Here is a 16,889-nt window from a genome sequence, read left to right as displayed (position 1 = left end):
GCATGTGGGGCCCCTCCTGGGGTCTATGCCGCATGTGGGGCCCCACCTGGGGTCTATGCCGCATGTGGGGCCCCACCTGGGGTCTATGCCGCATGTGGGGCCCCTCCTGGGGTCTATGCTGCATGTGGGGCCCCACCTGGGGTCTATGCTACATGTGGGGCCCCACCTGGGGTCCTATGCTACATGTGGGGCCCCTCCTGGGGTCTATGCTGCATGTGGGGCCCCTCCTGGGGTCCTATGCTACATGTGGGGCCCCACCTGGGGTCTATGCTACATGTGGGGCCCCACCTGGGGTCTATGCCGCATGTGGGGCCCCACCTGGGGTCTATGCAACATGTGGGGCCCCACCTGGGGTCTATGCTACATGTGGGGCCCCACCTGGGGTCCTATGTTACATGTGGGGCCCCACCTGGGGTCTATGCTGCATGTGGGGCCCCTCCTGGGGTCTATGCTGCATGTGGGGCCCCACCTGGGGTCTATGCTACATGTGGGGCCCCACCTGGGGTCTATGCTACATGTGGGGCCCCACCTGGGGTCTATGCTACATGTGGGGCCCCACCTGGGGTCTATGCTAGATGTGGGGACCCACCTGGGGTCTATGTTACATGTGGGGCCCCACCTGGGGTCTATGCTGCATGTGGGGCCCTACCTGGGGTCTATGCTGCATGTGGGGCCCTTCCTGGGGTCTATGCTGCATGTGGGGCCCCACCTGGGGTCCTATGTTACATGTGGGGCCCCACCTGGGGTCTATGCTGCATGTGGGGCCCCACCTGGGGTCTATGCTGCATGTGGGGCCCCTCCTGGGGTCCTATGCTACATGTGGGGCCCTTGCCTTGAAACAGCTTCAAGTCAAGTGAAATGTGTTTGTACATCCCTTAAACCCAGTTACAATCTCTCCAATCCCGTGTCTTACACCCGCCCACTAACCATTGGCCCTCTGAAGCAAAGACATCATACCCCGAATCCCATGACAGAGGAACCTTGAGAAGGAACACAAGAGATGATCCCAGAACTAAGGGTTGAACAGAAGAAGAAAGGACCGTGTGTCAGCATGAAGAACTGAACAGCGTGAAGGTCTACCTCTCCCCGGGGGATGCAGAGGGGTTGGCTCTGGGTTGGTCAGCAGTGGAGACAGCCGAGGGAACGGTGGCAGAAGGAGAAGGCATCTCCACCTCCCCCTGGTATTCAGTGACCGGGGTATCCGGGGTAGGGTCTTCTAGTTGTCCCCCTGATTGTGTCGCGGGCTGTGGGCTCACAGCCTCCGGCTGCACCCCTCCTTCTGAGATCAGCTCTCCCCGATCATCGGATGCTATCTGCTGGACAAGCAGAGACACATGGAGCTTACAATGGCAGATACTTCAGCAAATCAATGCTTATGTCATTTTGGTAGATCAACGTCAAAGCTGAGCTACTGCTGATAGAGGCAGTTCAAATGTTCCACAAGTACAACTGACTGGACCATTGTCCTTACATCGTAAAGCTTAATGCGTCGTAATTATATAGTAAAAAGCCACGTCATGCTCCGCTGTTTAGACAGATAGATAACAACTTGTTTAATCCCCCGGATGGGAAATTCCTTTGTTGCAACATCCCAGCAGCAGATTAAAACACAGGATAAGATGCAAGAAAATAAAAATACAAAGTGCTAATGAAAACACTAATACCTGTTGCATACTGCTGTTTTGTTTACTCTTCAAAATCTAACTAGATCTATGGCGTACATCACTTAGGACTGACCCTGACGCTTATTTCATGGTGCTGTTCTTCCTGTAATAACAGTGCGCTGTGTGAATGCGGTTCATTTATTTTGCTACAGATGCGTTTCACATTATTTCGTGCCACAAAATGGGGGTCCAGGTCAGCACTGCATTATGTTAGAGGATGCATTATATATCGACACGCATTCGAGCCAAGGTGAAGCGCACCCTGGTATACCTTAAGTAGGTCAAAGCCAAATCTGATGATTAGAACAGAAGCCCCACCCTGCATCAGCAACAGGGCTGCCATCAACGCTGAACAGCACCATACCTCTTCATGGCCTTCCTTTCCACCTTCTGTGTGTGCGTCTGTGTTCTGCTCTTCTTGTGGCTGCGCTCTCTGGTTCTCCATCACAGGCGGGGTGTCGGCCGCCCAGCCCCCCTGTAGAGAACAAGAACCAGAGGAGAACCCTTGATATTTGAGCACACGTTAAAATATCAAGGTGGAGCGTGGGACCGGACCCACATTACAAAGCCATGGGTACCGTTAACTGGGTCAGAGACGGTGGGGGATGAGGCAGTGTTGGTGGGTTAGGTATTCAACTACCAGCAGAAAGGTTCTGGGTTCAATCCCGCCCAATATCTGCAACCTACCTGTAAACAACCTTAAGCAAGATGCCTCAACGCCTACCTGTTCCTTAAGGCCATGTTCATGAATTCCCTGTAAGTCACTTTGGAGGAAATAGCGGCTGTTACCTTCTGAGCAGGAGTCCTTTCCGCTGGCTCCTGGCCCTGGATGGGAAGGGCCCCCCCGGGACCTTGTGTGTGTGGCTCTGTGCAGCCAACATGATAATGAAGACTGATCCTATTGGACAGAGAGAGCATAGACAGTTAAGGAACACTTGAGAGGATTGGTTCAAATATGGGTTATCCCGACACCGAAAATAAACCCTCCTGGTATTTCCCTTGAACACTGGACTAGAATGGAGGGAGATTCATTATGCTTCGTATAGGATTCCAGCACAGTTCAGTAGTGAGAGGGTTTGACTCCCAGCCCAGAGGTTCCCCAGAGAAGCCCAGGTCACCTCCCTGTTATCACCTCACCCCTACCTGCTCATTAGTGCCATCTAAGAACAAATGAACCCTAATGCCTTCTGGATAGACAGGTCTAACTCAATGACTGAATATTATACCGCAGCAGATGAATTAGTCAAGTCTGATTGTTAGAATGCCAAGGATGTGCAATACTTTTCAATAATGGGACACTTCTGTCTCGACCAGTTGCAAATCACGTCTCTACACATTAAAAACAGTCAACTACACCAAGTGACCAGAAGTTTCCTTGACGACACAAAACCAATATGCTCAAAACGCTCCCGATGTATAGTTTGATTTGAACTGATTAAGTAAAAAGTAAAAAAAAACAATTGCATTACAGATGAGAGTACCTAATATTCATTGTTGGTAACAGTAGTATATGCAATATAAAACAGTCCAGGGTGTGTTTCAGCAGCGTGAACCTCCCCAAACTGTCGTACATTATGTTCCAAAAGTGGAACACTCTGCCGCGGTTTGTTCCTTATGCAACCCAGAGTGACAAGCAGCTGCACAGATGGAATGCTCTACCGTTAAACCCACATCTGGACATACACACGCGGCAGTGAGGAGTCAAACAGCTAGACACCGGCATGGCGGCGCGTGGCTCTGGCATGGCTGAAAAAGCAGAACATTCCTAACCCCACTCTGTTCTGCCACCTCTAAGACCCTAAGCCCCAGTTGGAGGCTAGGTCAGAATTATGTTGTTTTGTACTGTGAGTTTGTTCATTTAATTATGCTCCACAACATAAAATCCCAAGCAGCAAGGCAGAGTAAGAAGGGCCTTAGGTTTAAATAAACCAGTACCCAGGTACAGCCATAGTTACAGCTGCCAGGTTCATGGTCTCTAGATCACTGTTGAGGGTTTTATAACGCATGACTTGGGCTGGCTTGTTTGTATATCTGTAGAAATAAGATCAGAAATAATGTTCTGTTAGAAAACACACACACACACACACACACACACACACACACACAGACACACACACACAATGAAAATGGGCTTCATAAAAAGAAAGCTTGCATGAAACATTTACCAAACTGTCCTCTTAACTATCTCTCGCTTAACTATCTCCCTCTACTAATAAGGAGTGTAGCTGACTCAAATGTATACACAATAATGATTTTTCACTTGGAAATACCAACCCTATGGGATGTGTTACATTGTTTTTATTTCTCTATACACTAAAAATCTATCCAAGCATTGTTTGAAAAATATATACAAAACTCAAACACTTAATGTTCTGTATGCGCAGAGACAAAATCGTTATTGTTATTCAGATTCTTCTCACCATCCAACATTTCACGTGTACCTTGGCTCATCAGTCACCGACCATAAAGTTAATCACTGCTGGTGGAATGTTGCATCGTGGAAATACTACAGACAGTTTAGTAGGTCAAACAAATCATCCTTCCGCGACACTGTGCGTGTGTGCGTGTGCGTGCGCGTGCGTGTATGTGTGTTATTCAGCACTTGTAAAGTTCATGGCTTCCTTCAAAGGCTGTAGTACCAATAATCCCTCTCTTCCATCCCATGCAGGAACATTTGCCTGTTGACAGCTGCTGGGCCATCTGTGCACCGGGACGAGCCGGGAGACGGATCAAACACAGCCAAACAGGCCATCGTTGTCATAGCAAAAAGTCACCAGAAACCTACAATACAAGCATACCAGCTTGAGATTCAATTATATGGATATAAATCCTGTTTGACTACTGAGACAACAACCAAGTTTGCCTATTCGACAGGAATCAACAACAAACGGTGTGCCATTATGATCAGAAACACAGTGAGGAGTAAACCTCGTTGTTAGCAGCTGAAGCTGACCCTCATGATCATGGACACACCAGCTGAAGCTGACCCTCATGATCATGAACACACCATCTGAAGCTGACCCTCATGATCATGAACACAACAGCTGAAGCTGACCCTCATGATCATGAACACACCATCTGAAGCTGACCCTCATGATCATAAGCATGACCATAGATAGACACACCAGGTTCTGCACAGGTCCGCCGTATCACACTGTTGAAGTTGTCGACTAGGTTATCCAAGTTAACAGGTGAACAGGTTGTTTACATTGGATTAACCTCCCAACCAGCAGTAGCAGTGACGGCAGTAGTCTGGTCCCGCTAACTAACACATGACCCTATGTAATAATACCATGTAATAACACTACGGAATCAGATGAACGCCGCTGACAACTTACCAACAGACTGAAACTACAACCAGCCACACTGACACAGAGCGCCTTAATACTGTCGTCCTCATCATCCCCCTGCTGGGACACACATCATGGCTTTGTAACTCTATATTCCGTCCATCTTCTATCCTTTGCAGGCCATATATTAGATAAAGCCGAATAAAATCAACGAGTTTGTATGATCCTTGATGTCAGATCTCAAACAGTAAACCTGCTTCTGTCGTGTCTGTCCTACTGTCTAGTGTTGCCAGATTGGGCCAGATTTCCTGACCGACGTTGTAACAATGGCTGGAGCGCGCTTTAGCCGCTGTTGCCAGATTGGGCGGGCAATCTGGCCCAATCTGGCAACACCGGTCCTGTCATCCCGTGACGTCCAATCAGAAGGCTGCAGAGCTGTTGCGCAGTTCAGTCCCAAATTGGATGGGGCGTGTTCTGCGACCTCAGACGCCGCGCAGGGGCGGAGCTTTATGGGTTCTAGCCGCCAAAAAGGCGCAGTCGAATCGGTTTCTCCTCCACCCAGGGTGAGGGTGGAGAAATTAGATTAGATAATTCTGCCTCCATTGATGATTCTTATGTGCTACGTTGTGAGCCAAGCATTGCCATGATAAGGCTAGAATGGCTTTTTTCTCTGCTATGTGGCTGTTGGGGAACCAGGCCTAATAAGTTTACTCTTGTGTACTGAATGCATCTGTACCAGGCGCGAAGTGGGGGGTGGCTTTCGGGACTAAAGCATGGACCTATTAAAGGCATAGACCATTAAAGGACTGAAGCCCCGAATCTCACTTCAAAAGCCCCGGATCTTTTTTAAGCTTTTGAAGTTACGGCAACCCTTTTCATTGCCATCTAGTGGAAAGGACATGCAACAGCATGGATCATACTTTGCTACAAAATCATGGGCCTATTGTTGGCTGAGCACAGTGTGCATACCACTTCTAAAATACAAAAAAGCAAACAAACAATCCATCTCTGCAATCCTACTTTGAATCTACTGACAGTTAGTCTCAAATGTATATGTCTCAATTTTGCCATTGTAGTTTACATAAACATCTCTAGAAGTCAATAGTTAAGTGGTTATTGTTTCTTTCCATTAACTAGTATTGTCTTCAGCAGGCCCTGCAACTGAAAATGTAGGCTATGAATTAGAGGGGATTTAGGATTTGCCAATGTCCAGCCGGTCACCCTAAAATGGACTAGAATGCAGGAAATCGCATCTTAGAAATTCAAAAGTTTTCCGCCCCTGATCTGCACAATAAGATGTAATAAAAGTAATTCTGATTCAGATTTTTAATCCACTGATTATTATTTATAGACCGAACCCCTCCAAAAGGATGTTGAGCGTATTTCATAATTGAGCCTCCTTTACTGGCAATATAAAGGCACTGCACAGCCTCCATTTAATGTACCGAGCTGCGCTGAATATTATCGTGTAAGTGTGTAATAAGGATTCTTCTTGTTCAATGTACCATTCAATGTGTGTATATGTTTGCGTATGTGTTTGTGTGTGCGTACTTGCATTTGTGATTGTCCACCTTGAACAAAATACAACCAAGTAGTTATGGGGAACAAGTTTATTGAGGAGGAGGGATACAGAGACACAGAGAAAAATAAACAGCTGATTTATTCCCCAGTTGTACTCTATGCCCTCTAGTGGACGACACCTTTCACATCCACGGAAAACGTTTTGTCTGTCCGTCTCAATCCATGCCAGTAAGGCAGTCCAGAGAAGAGATTGTTAAGTGATAATAGAGACACAGATACACGAGTAAAGCACTAGGATTCTTTAAATGAGGTCATTACAGGGTACAACACCACCTTATCATTAACCTATATACATATCAGCACAGAGTTTCAATAGAGAAGACCCACAAACACGATAAACACACCGACAGAGATCACTTGAACACTGGCGTCCCCCCTGAAGGACCATGAGACAGATGCTGGCTGAACCAGGCCCCTTTAGAAGGAGACAGGTACAGGTGAAGGGGGATGCACAGAGTTGCCTTATATTCACACCTGAGCAGCAAAGAGCTAAACTGACATGTCACCATGGTTACGGATTGCGCTCACAGAGGAGCTTGAGTTTATTTTCCCGTCCCTCATTATATTAGTTGTATTTAATTGTATTTTTATCCACAACCGCCAGCCAGTCAGCATCTGGAAGGGCTCCTTCTTTAGGGGGGGCGAGGGTCAGAACTTGACTGGTAATACAGTGAACACCAATGGCATGGGAGAGGTGGGGGCAGTTTTGCCAGATTGCGCCAGATTTCCCGCCCAATCTGGCAACCTTCTGGTGGGGGGAGGATCCATTGCATTGTAGAGCCGGGTTTCCACAGAGAGCTTACTGACAGTGCATGGCTGCTACTACAACACAGGAACTCACACGCACAAAAAAGTCCAACATTAAAGTCACCCCATGTGGGGTTGCATGATTCCTTATTATTATTATCATTATTATTATTATTTATATCCATATTAGTAGTAACAGATTCGACCATGAAAACATATACTTAACTTAAAACGCCGACGAACGTGCAGACAGACGGTACATGCACACATGTCCTCTCACACTCGCACACATACATATACAGGTTATTTGCACACACACACACACACACGCACGCACATAAACCAATGAGCACAAACACACCTGCACGCACACGCACCCACACACAAACACGCGTACATACTGAGATACAACTTTAGTCCCTAAGAGAACGTCAAGCCATTTATTAACACATAGTGGTGGTGGTGGTATATTATACACAATAAATAATACAGTGCTAAAACAATACTCTTTACCGACCCATAGGCATGTGGTATATCAACGGCCCTCCCATGGTTCACATACACATCAACTGACGCAGGGAACACACACTCGCACGCACACAAACACAAAGTCTCTACACACATTCTACACACACACACTTTCCCATGCAAAAAAAAGCAGCGCGTGTGCCATGCTGGTCTTGGATTAAGTAGGGCAGTTCCGCCGCTGAACACGTCTCCATGGAGAAGGGTTGGAGGTGGAGTCGGGGGGGAAATGAGCGGGAAGCTAAAACCCTGGAGAGAGCGTGACACCACCGCCAAGTAGAACGAGCGCACGCACACATACACCACAACATGCACCAGGACCACACTGTACACTGATATATGGACCTGGCAGGGTCAAGGGTAGGAGTCAGCTGTGTGTGTGCTGCTGTGTGTGTCTATGTGTGCGCAGGTATGTGAGAGTGTGTTTGTTTGTGCACTGCAGGGAAGGAAGGGAGCAGGAGAGAGACCATAGACATGTCTGAGAGAGAGGAGGAAGAGAGAGGGGGAGGAGGGAAGGAGGAGGAGGAGAGTGGAGGCCCCAGCCTGTATGCAGACACGGTCTCCATGGTGATTAGGGTGGAGCTTGCCTGGTTGGGGAGGGTGGAGGCCGCCGGCTGGGGCCCAAGTTCCAGAGAGAGAGAGAGAGAGAGAGGGAGAGAGAGGGAGAGAGAGAGAGGGAGAGAGAGAGAGACAGAGAGAGAGAGGGGGAGAGAGAGAGAGAGGGAGGGGGAGAGAGAGACAGAGAAAGAGAGAGAGAGAGAGGGAGGGGGAGAGAGAGAGAGAGGGAGGGGGAGAGAGAGAGAGAGAGACAGAGAGAGAGAGAGAGAGAGAGAGAGAGAGAGAGAGCGAGAGGGAGAGAGAGAGAGAGAAAGAGAGGGAGAGAGAGAGCGGGAGAGAGGGAGGGAGGGGGAGAGAGAGAGAGAGAGGGAGGGGGAGAGAGAGACAGAGAAAGAGAGAGAGAGGGAGGGGGAGAGAGAGAGACAGAGAGAGAGAGAGAGTGAGAGAGAGAGCGAGAGGGAGAGAGAGAGCGAGAGGGAAAGAGAGAGGGAGAGAGAGAGCGAGAGGGAGAGAGAGAGAGAGAGAGAGCGAGAGAGAGGGAGAGAGAGAAAGAATGGAAATGGGCAGAATAGGAATAGGGTTAGCATTTACTCAAGAGAAAGTGTCAATTATATACACACTTGAAGCCTAAGTAATAAGATACCTGGTTTAAAACTATTAATTAACTGTTCCCTTGAAATTATAATGCTGCAGAAGCAAAACCACACAAGGAACAAAAATGTCTTATCTAACGTTGCTAACAGGGCTAACATCACCACTGCTGCGAACGCTGCCTACCGTACAAATGGTGCTTATGTTGCTAATGGTGCTAATGTTGCTAATGGTGCTAATGTTGCCACCAGTGCTTTCATTGGTAACTGAGCAATCTGCTCCACCTGTGCTATAGACGCCAACACTGCTTGCGTTTCTAATGAGTGCTACCAGCGCTAACAGTGCTAACAGTGCTACCAGCGCTAACAGTGCTAACAGTGCTACCAGCGCTAACAGTGCTACCAGTGCTAACAGCGCTACCAGCGCTAACAGTGCTAACAGTGCTAACAGTGCTAACAGTGCTACCAGCGCTAACAGTGCTACCAGCGCTAACAGGGCTACCAGCGCTACCAGCGCTAACAGGGCTAACAGCGCTACCTCAGAGGTGGCCTGCCTCACCTGGGGATGCTAGGGGGAGCCCGGTTCGGGCGGCTGGGAGCCTGGGGGCTCTCTGCATTGTTAAAGGGCCCGAGGGGCCCCGGGCGGTTGGGGGGTGGCGGGGCCCCTCGGGGGGCCGGGCGCTGGCCAGAAGACATCCTCCTGGAGGCTGTTGGGCTCGGAGGAGGCGACCTGGAGCAGGGGGAGGGAGGGGCACAGGAGAACAGGTCCTTCTGTGTGGATGCTACTGGAGGATCACTCTCCAGTGGTTCACTGTTTTAACGATGTCACACGTCCATTGGTTCAGTCAGTAAGTTGGTTCAGTGTGTGTGTGTGTGTGTGTGTGGTGCCACTATCTCCAAGGCTTACCTGCGGCCGCCGCTGCCTCCCACCCAGGAGCTGTCCACCGGCGGGGGCAGGGGCGTGGTGATGGTGGAGGTGGAGATGTCTCCTATGATGGCCAGGGCCTCCTTCAGGGCGTGGTGGGTCCGCAGCACCTCGTCCCTGCGCTGGCCCTGCTCCTGGGACTCGTCCATCAGGGCACTCTGGTCCCCGGCCGAGTACAGCTGGGCCAGCAGCTCCGCGTTGATGAAGTCCTTCACCTGCAGGGGGCAGCAGAGAGCCAGCGTTAGCGAACTGGCCTGCAGAGGGCAGCAGAGAGCCAGTGTTAGCAGACTGGCAAGGGGCAGCAGAGAGCCAGTGTTGGCAGACTGGCCTGCAGGGGGCAGCAGGGAGCCAGTGTTGGCAGACTGGCCTGCAGGGGGCAGCAGAGAGCCAGTGTTAGCAGACTGGACTGCAGGGGGCAGCAGGGAGCCAGTGTTAGCAGACTGGCCTGCAGGGGGCAGCAGAGAGCCAGTGTTAGCAGACTAGCCTGCAGGGGGCAGCAGAGAGCCAGTGTTAGCAGACTGGCGGTCACTCTCATTTACATTTTTCTTAGTTTTGTGTTTTTTCTTAGTTTTGTGAGTTTGATGTGTTTTGAATCTAAACCTGGACATTTGTCTTCTATTTATTTTTTTTCAGAAAGTATCACTTTCATAGTGTTGTTGGGGCTTTTGTCGCTGTAAAATGTGATGACTATTTGCAAAAAATATTATTTGATCATATGTATTATTAAAATAAAACGAAATACTTGGATTATGATACGTGTGTATCATAATAAGAAAGATGCAGACCAACATACTGCAGTAGTAGAAGCCCCCAAACCCATATTGTCCATCCTCACAGCAGAAACCCTCTTACACACACACGCACACAGGAGCGGCGGTGGCTTACGTTGTTGATCATGAGGTGCATGATGGTCTTTGGCATGAGGTCACGGATGCACTTGTTGACGATGGCCATGTAGGAGTCGACCAGGTTGCGGATGGTCTCCACCTTGCGCTCCAGCTGGGGGTCCATGGAGAAGTTCTCCGAGGTGGTGGAGCTCTCGCTCTCCGCCTGGACAAAGCAACAGCGTTCAGGATGAGACATTTAACACAATCAACCCTAATATTAACATAGGAATAGGAAAGTTTCAATAAATGTAATTATTGAAAAGGGAAGAGCGTAATTGTTGGAAATACAATTGATGGAACAGTCGGAAACATCCAATAATCCAAAAGGCCTTCTTAGGTTGATGAGGCCCAATGTTGTGGTCAGGTCTAGCCCAGTTGGCATGGTATCAACACACTGGGTTAGGGCACTGGTTCCCAGTGCTTACGTATGCAGACTTTGATAGTTCTCCGCCACACTTGCTTATGTGAATTAATGTAATATAGTTATAGAAAAGACAAAGCTTTTAGCATATATTTTGAATAACCAATGCGCTGGAGATTCAGTTTGATTAATAAAACGGTCTTAGTGATTCTATGTACATACCCGTGTAGTCTGTGTCAGTAGCACCGATTACACTTAAAGAGTTAAGTTAACTTTTTACTGGGAAACCGCGTACTACTATATGAAATACATCAAAAGATTGCAGTGTTTGTTATGATTTGGATATAAGGATATACATCTAGCTGTTTAGTTATTCTTTACAGAGGGGGCTCAATAAATAAACAAATGACTGTGATTGATGAGGAATAAGATAAGCCTAACGGTACGTTCACACCAAAAGCTGTAAAAGATGCAAAATCGCAGAATAGCTCAAAACGCAACGCTGTCCAAAACAGCTACAGCTCATATCGCTCTTGCGATTTTGCTTTTCAATTTAAAGGACTTAAAGCACTTTTTGCCTACTACGCTCGTAGTTGAGCCAAGTGCTGCTGCAGATGCCGAGCCACAAAAACACAGGATAGTCAGAAGTTTGGTCAATAGAAAAAGAATAATGGGCATAAATACGTGAAACACTGAATAATTAATTAATGGAGCGATTGCTTAGATGCTAGATTATAGCTTAGTTGATCGCTATCGTGTGTGTGTGTGTGTGTGTGTGTGTATGGTATTGTGTATTATGGAAAAGATCCGCAAACTGACAAATTAGAAATAGATTTTTGTGCGGTATCTCCCTGCTTCTGAAATGCGCGCACATCTCCACCCACCGCTCGTCCGCTGGTTTCCATCAGCATTCCACTGTGCGACCATCCCTGTTGCGTAATGCGGATTGCGTACGCCCTCATACACTGTTGAAATCATATGCTGGATGCTTTATTCTTTCTATGTGCTTTTTAGTTAATGATAGAGTGCAGGCTATAATAAGACCACGTTGGCTATGCAATCGCGGACAAAAGGGGATAGTGGTTGGTGGAAACCGGGACACGCGTATGTTTACTGGGACCCACGCCGGGGAGAGACATCTACATTCTGTTTGGCTGGCGGTCATTTACAGCCGATACGCTACTAGCTCATTTGCATAGAGTTGAGCTGTTTTCAATTCTCATTTACAGCTTTACAGCTTTAAAGCTATCGCTCGAGCGTTTTATCGCTCCTATCGCTTTGTCGCTCATGTCTAATAGAAAGCGAATGGGCGTTTATCGCTCAAAACGCTTTACAGCTTTTGATGTGAACGCACAGTAAATGATGGGTAAGTGATCTTAAAGGTCCCATGGCATGCTACTTTATGGATGCTTTAATATAGATATTAGTGGGCCACTAACACAGTATTTGAAGACGTTCCCGAAATTCAGCCGTGGTGCAGAATTACAGCCACTCCGAGCCAGTCACACATTGAGCTTTCCCTAAACGCACCGTTTCGGTGTCTGCAGCTTTAATTAAAATGAGGAGGAGAGAGGCGGGTCAAGGAGGAGGGTGGGGGTGTGGCCCTGAGCAGCTTGCGACATGGTACCATGCGCTCTGTTTACAGTGGATGTATCACTCCGGCGGGAGTCCTGGAGCTCTATTTCTCAATAATATCATATTATAAATAGATATCTATATCATATAATATATATTTTCACAGCCAAAAGCTGTGTGCGTCTCCAGACGATATCATGAATCTCAAACGACTGTGTCGTTCTCCGACGTCTCTGGTTCTTCCACATCAATCTGAAGTAGACTGAACCACGACATGGAGGAGAAAGGGATAGTTGCCAGCGATTATCTCCCACCTCCATGTTTTCAAAGCCGAGCAGGATACCTAGCGCTCGTTTTGCAACAAACGCAACATTTAGCCACTGGGGGACCAAAGGCGGGGGAGGGGAACGCATATTAATGTTAGAAAACCTCATAAAGTGAGATTTTCATGCCATTAAGCAACCCAAGGTTTCAATGAAACAACAACACTGAGGTAAAAGATGAGATAACATTAGATAACACTTAATGTCAATCCCTGAAAGGAACTTCCAGTGTTACGGCAACAAAATGACAAATGAAACCAGAGAAAAATCAAGCAAAAATAAGATGATTCAAATATTTGCGATATTAATAAAGCAAATTTTCCACGATGAACCAAAGAATGTTGGCGATGGTACTGCTGTACTCAGTGGATATACATCACATGTTGTGGTGCTCTACTGTACTGAGTGAATTGAGAGGGCCTTCATAGAGGAAAAAGCCGAGCAAGCTGCTATAAGGGGCGAGATGAGTACGGTCTAGCGATCACCAAGGGACTCAGTGGCAAATACACCAGCCAGGCGACCCCTGTCAAAGACAAGGATGGTAACATCCTCAGGACAGAACAAGAACAAACCGCGAGATGGGTACAACATATTAGTGAGGTACTCAAATGTCCCGAGCCAGACGACCCTGCTAACCTTCCACCAGCAGAGGATGAACATAACATCGACACTAGTCCCCCAACTCATGCCGGCATAGACGCCATCCACGCCGAGACCTTACCACTTCTACTAAGGTGCTCACAGAACTCTTCAGAAACATCTGGGATAAGGAAACAATACCTGATGACTGGGACAAGGGCCTCATTGTCAAACTGCCCAAGAAAGGCAACCTCCAAAACTGTGACAACTGGAGGAGGATCACGCTGCTGTCGATACCATCGAAAGTCTTTTGTAGGATTCTAATCGGCAGAATTGAGTCTGTTGTCGACCAAAACCTGAGTCAGGAGCAGGCTGGTTTTAGGAGAGAGAGGGGCTGATAAACCCAGGGGCATTCAGTGGACTTTGTTCTCCCAACTGAAAGACCTAGACTTTGCAGATGACCTTGCTGTTCTCTCCTCTAAATACACTCACCTGCAGGAGAAGACCGACAGACTTAACCGGCATGCAAAACAAACAGGTTTGAACATCAACACCTCCGAAACACAAATGATGTGCATAAATGCCACTCCAGATGCACCAATCACAGTGGATGAAGAAACCCTCGACAATGTCGAAGAGTTCACCTACCTGGGAAGCCTTTTCAGCAAAGACAACTCAACATATAAGGACATCAGAGCAAGGCTAGGGAAGGCCCACGGTGCGTTTATGAGGCTTCATCATATATGGAAGTCAAGGCAGTACAGCCTCAAAACAAAGATCCGACTGTATAACAGCATTGTGAAATCTGTGTTGTTGTACAGCTCGGAATGCTGGCGAGCGACAACATAAATGTTCTGGAAAATCTGCCGCATCTTCTGGCCTGAGAAGATCTCCAACAAAGAACTGCACAGGAAGACCAAGTGCACTCCTGTTGTGTCGGAAATCAAACGTCGCCGATTACAATGGCTGGGACATGTAGTCAGGATGGACCAGGATCGTATCCCAAAGGTCGCACTGAGATTGACCCCAATTGGGAAAAGGAGTCACAGTCAACCAAAAACAACCTGGTGACAAACCATGGCCGCTGAGCTGAAGGAGATGAACCTTACATGGGGCGAGGCACAGCATGCAGCGCAAGATAGGTCCCGATGGAGACAGATTGTCGAGGCCTTATGTCCCACCTGGGATGAAGAGGATTAATAATAAACTGAGCGAATCTCACAGCACATGTTGTGGTTCTGTACGGAGTGAATCTCACATCACATGTTGTGGTTCTGTACGGAGTGAATCTCACATCACATGTTGTGGTTCTGTACGGAGTGAATCTCACAGCACATGTTGTGGTTCTGTACGGAGTGAATCTCACATCACATGTTGTGGTTCTGTACGGAGCGAATCTCACATCACATGTTGTGGTTCTGCCGGAGGTTCAGTGTGTAAGCCGACGAAGAGAAGATGGAGAAAGAAAAGGGATGAATGACTGCAGGTCTCTTACCATGGTGGTCCGTTCAGGGTAGACTCCCGCGCGCAGCAGAGAGGACTTCCAGCTGTCCACGTCCTCCTGGGAGTCGCAGGCCAGTTCCAGGGTGCGGTTGTCCTTGTAGACGTTTCTAGAAACCCATTGGAACACAAGGTTACCCACACACACCGCATTCTCCTCAATGTTTAAACGTTGGGGTTTTGATATAAGGCTCCTTGTTCCTTCGGAAGCTCTCTTTAAACGCACCACTTTTAAGTTTGAATGTGTTTAGTTTCCTACAATGTAAAGCTGTACTATTTCTTCATGTCTTAAGAGTCTTAAACAGCCTTTTTTAAAAACATATCAAATTATAAAATGTTTGCACACATTTCTTTTATATTTTTACCATGTCTTATGATATTAAGATTGTTATGCATGTAAATAAATGTTCTCAAATTATTTAGTAATAATTCGTCTTGGCAGTGGTAGTGCCAGTGAAGATGAGCATCCTCTCCGTGTTGTTGAAGTTGAGGAGATAGACATAGCATTGTTTTCTTTTTTTATGACACAACCCATGTGCAACCACTTAGCGGGAACACAACTCTTTCATGTTTGACATTGCATTCCGATGCACAAAACGCACCAAGAAACAAAATGGAAATATAACATAACAAAAGCAACATGCAACAAGGACAACAAACTCACAAGCTCCAGAGCTTTCAGCTTGCGTCAGTAATAAGAATAGAACTGTGTGTACCGACTACAGTGTGTAGTCAGTACACACTACACACTGCTGTGTGTAGTGTGTAGTCGGTTCAACCACACATCTAAAATCCAACACATTCCAGTGGCCTGAGATCTTCCTGACGCAGCCCTGGCGGAGGAACCAGTGGCTTGTTCTCCTCAAACCAGAGTGTGGATCCGTTAACCAGGACAATAGTGTTCTAACGAGCTGCTTCTTCTGCCGACGCTTAATGTCTCCTCTGCGTGGGTTTCACTTGTTGTTGCTGTGGTTTTAGATGCTTCTTTTTGCCATATTTCAAACTAATTGAGGCTTACAGTTCAGTTTAAGACACATGGAGATTAAAAAGGAATGGAAAAATAATTAAACACACACACACACACACACACAGACATAGACCTAACCTAACCTAAAACCCATCTCAGCCGATCCGCCAGACATTGCCTCTCTGTCTCCCTCTGCTGCACAGGGCCAGAGAAAGTCCTGTTTGTTTACAGGTTGGTTTGGAGTGCCCCCACATTAATGTTACTTTTATCAGACACTTTTTCACAACCACCATGTCGGTAAGCAGCAGCTAGAGGTCAGGGCATATTCTGCTCAAGGGTCGCCTGCACGTTGGACACGGACATATCCCGGTTCTAACTGAGCACCTTTCATCATTTGGTCAAACTAAATCACCATTTTACTATGCCGTGCCTGCTAGACTCAACAGAAACCCAGAAGAGTTGCGTCAGTAGAGAGGCTGTGTGCTGACCTGGACTCGGTGTTGAAGATGGAGAAGATGTGCTTGCTGGACATGAAGCTCTTCTCAACGTCGCGGACCTTCAGGTTGTCCAGTGGCAGCATGTACTTCTTTTCCTTCTCCTGTAGACCAGGGAAACACAAGGTGGAGGGTGTGGTTCATCAGGTGTTCACAGTGTGTCTGTGGACAACTGTTGTTGTGGTACGGTTTAGCTTTTCTTACAACTCTAGTACCAACTTAGAACCATTCATCCACACACTCACACACTGATACACTGACGGCGGAGCCAACCACGCAGGGCGACAGCCAGCTCGTCCAACTAGCAACCCTCTGGTTACCAG

At 47.6% G+C, this 16,889-nt stretch overlaps 2 protein-coding genes across 5 annotated transcripts in view; both read right to left on the bottom strand.

Annotated features, from left to right (window-relative positions):
• The window catches only part of LOC307086348 (SUN domain-containing ossification factor), a 28,012-nt gene extending 22,794 nt beyond the window's left edge, over positions 1-5,218 (bottom strand). For 2 of the 3 annotated variants that reach the window (XM_079751528.1, XM_079751530.1), the window contains exons 1-4: positions 5,003-5,218; positions 2,454-2,562; positions 2,029-2,139; positions 1,081-1,316 (exon numbers count right to left, since the gene is read on the bottom strand). In XM_079751528.1, the coding sequence (XP_079607654.1) occupies positions 1,081-1,316; positions 2,029-2,139; positions 2,454-2,562; positions 5,003-5,067 (521 nt within the window). In that variant the 5' untranslated portion in view covers positions 5,068-5,218. The remainder of the gene's footprint in view (positions 1-1,080; positions 1,317-2,028; positions 2,140-2,453; positions 2,563-5,002) is intronic. The other variant, XM_079751529.1, reaches the window with a different exon arrangement.
• A 3,138-nt stretch (positions 5,219-8,356) lies between these two features.
• dnm3b (dynamin 3b) overlaps positions 8,357-16,889 on the bottom strand; it is a gene marked incomplete at its 5' end in the record, with an annotated part of 34,972 nt that continues 26,439 nt past the window's right edge. Inside the window, 6 exons of one of the 2 annotated variants that reach the window (XM_079751382.1) lie at positions 8,357-8,421; positions 9,515-9,685; positions 9,863-10,095; positions 10,766-10,930; positions 15,101-15,215; positions 16,561-16,670. In XM_079751382.1, coding sequence (XP_079607508.1) covers positions 8,379-8,421; positions 9,515-9,685; positions 9,863-10,095; positions 10,766-10,930; positions 15,101-15,215; positions 16,561-16,670 — 837 coding nt within the window. In that variant the 3' untranslated portion in view covers positions 8,357-8,378. The remainder of the gene's footprint in view (positions 8,422-9,514; positions 9,686-9,862; positions 10,096-10,765; positions 10,931-15,100; positions 15,216-16,560; positions 16,671-16,889) is intronic. The other variant, XM_079751383.1, reaches the window with a different exon arrangement.

This window comes from Pollachius pollachius (assembly GCF_949987615.1).
Source record: "Pollachius pollachius genome assembly, chromosome: 14".
NCBI lineage: Eukaryota > Metazoa > Chordata > Actinopteri > Gadiformes > Gadidae > Pollachius > Pollachius pollachius.
The sequence above is the reverse complement of the archived record's forward strand: the minus strand, read 5'-3'. Positions and strand labels throughout refer to the sequence as shown.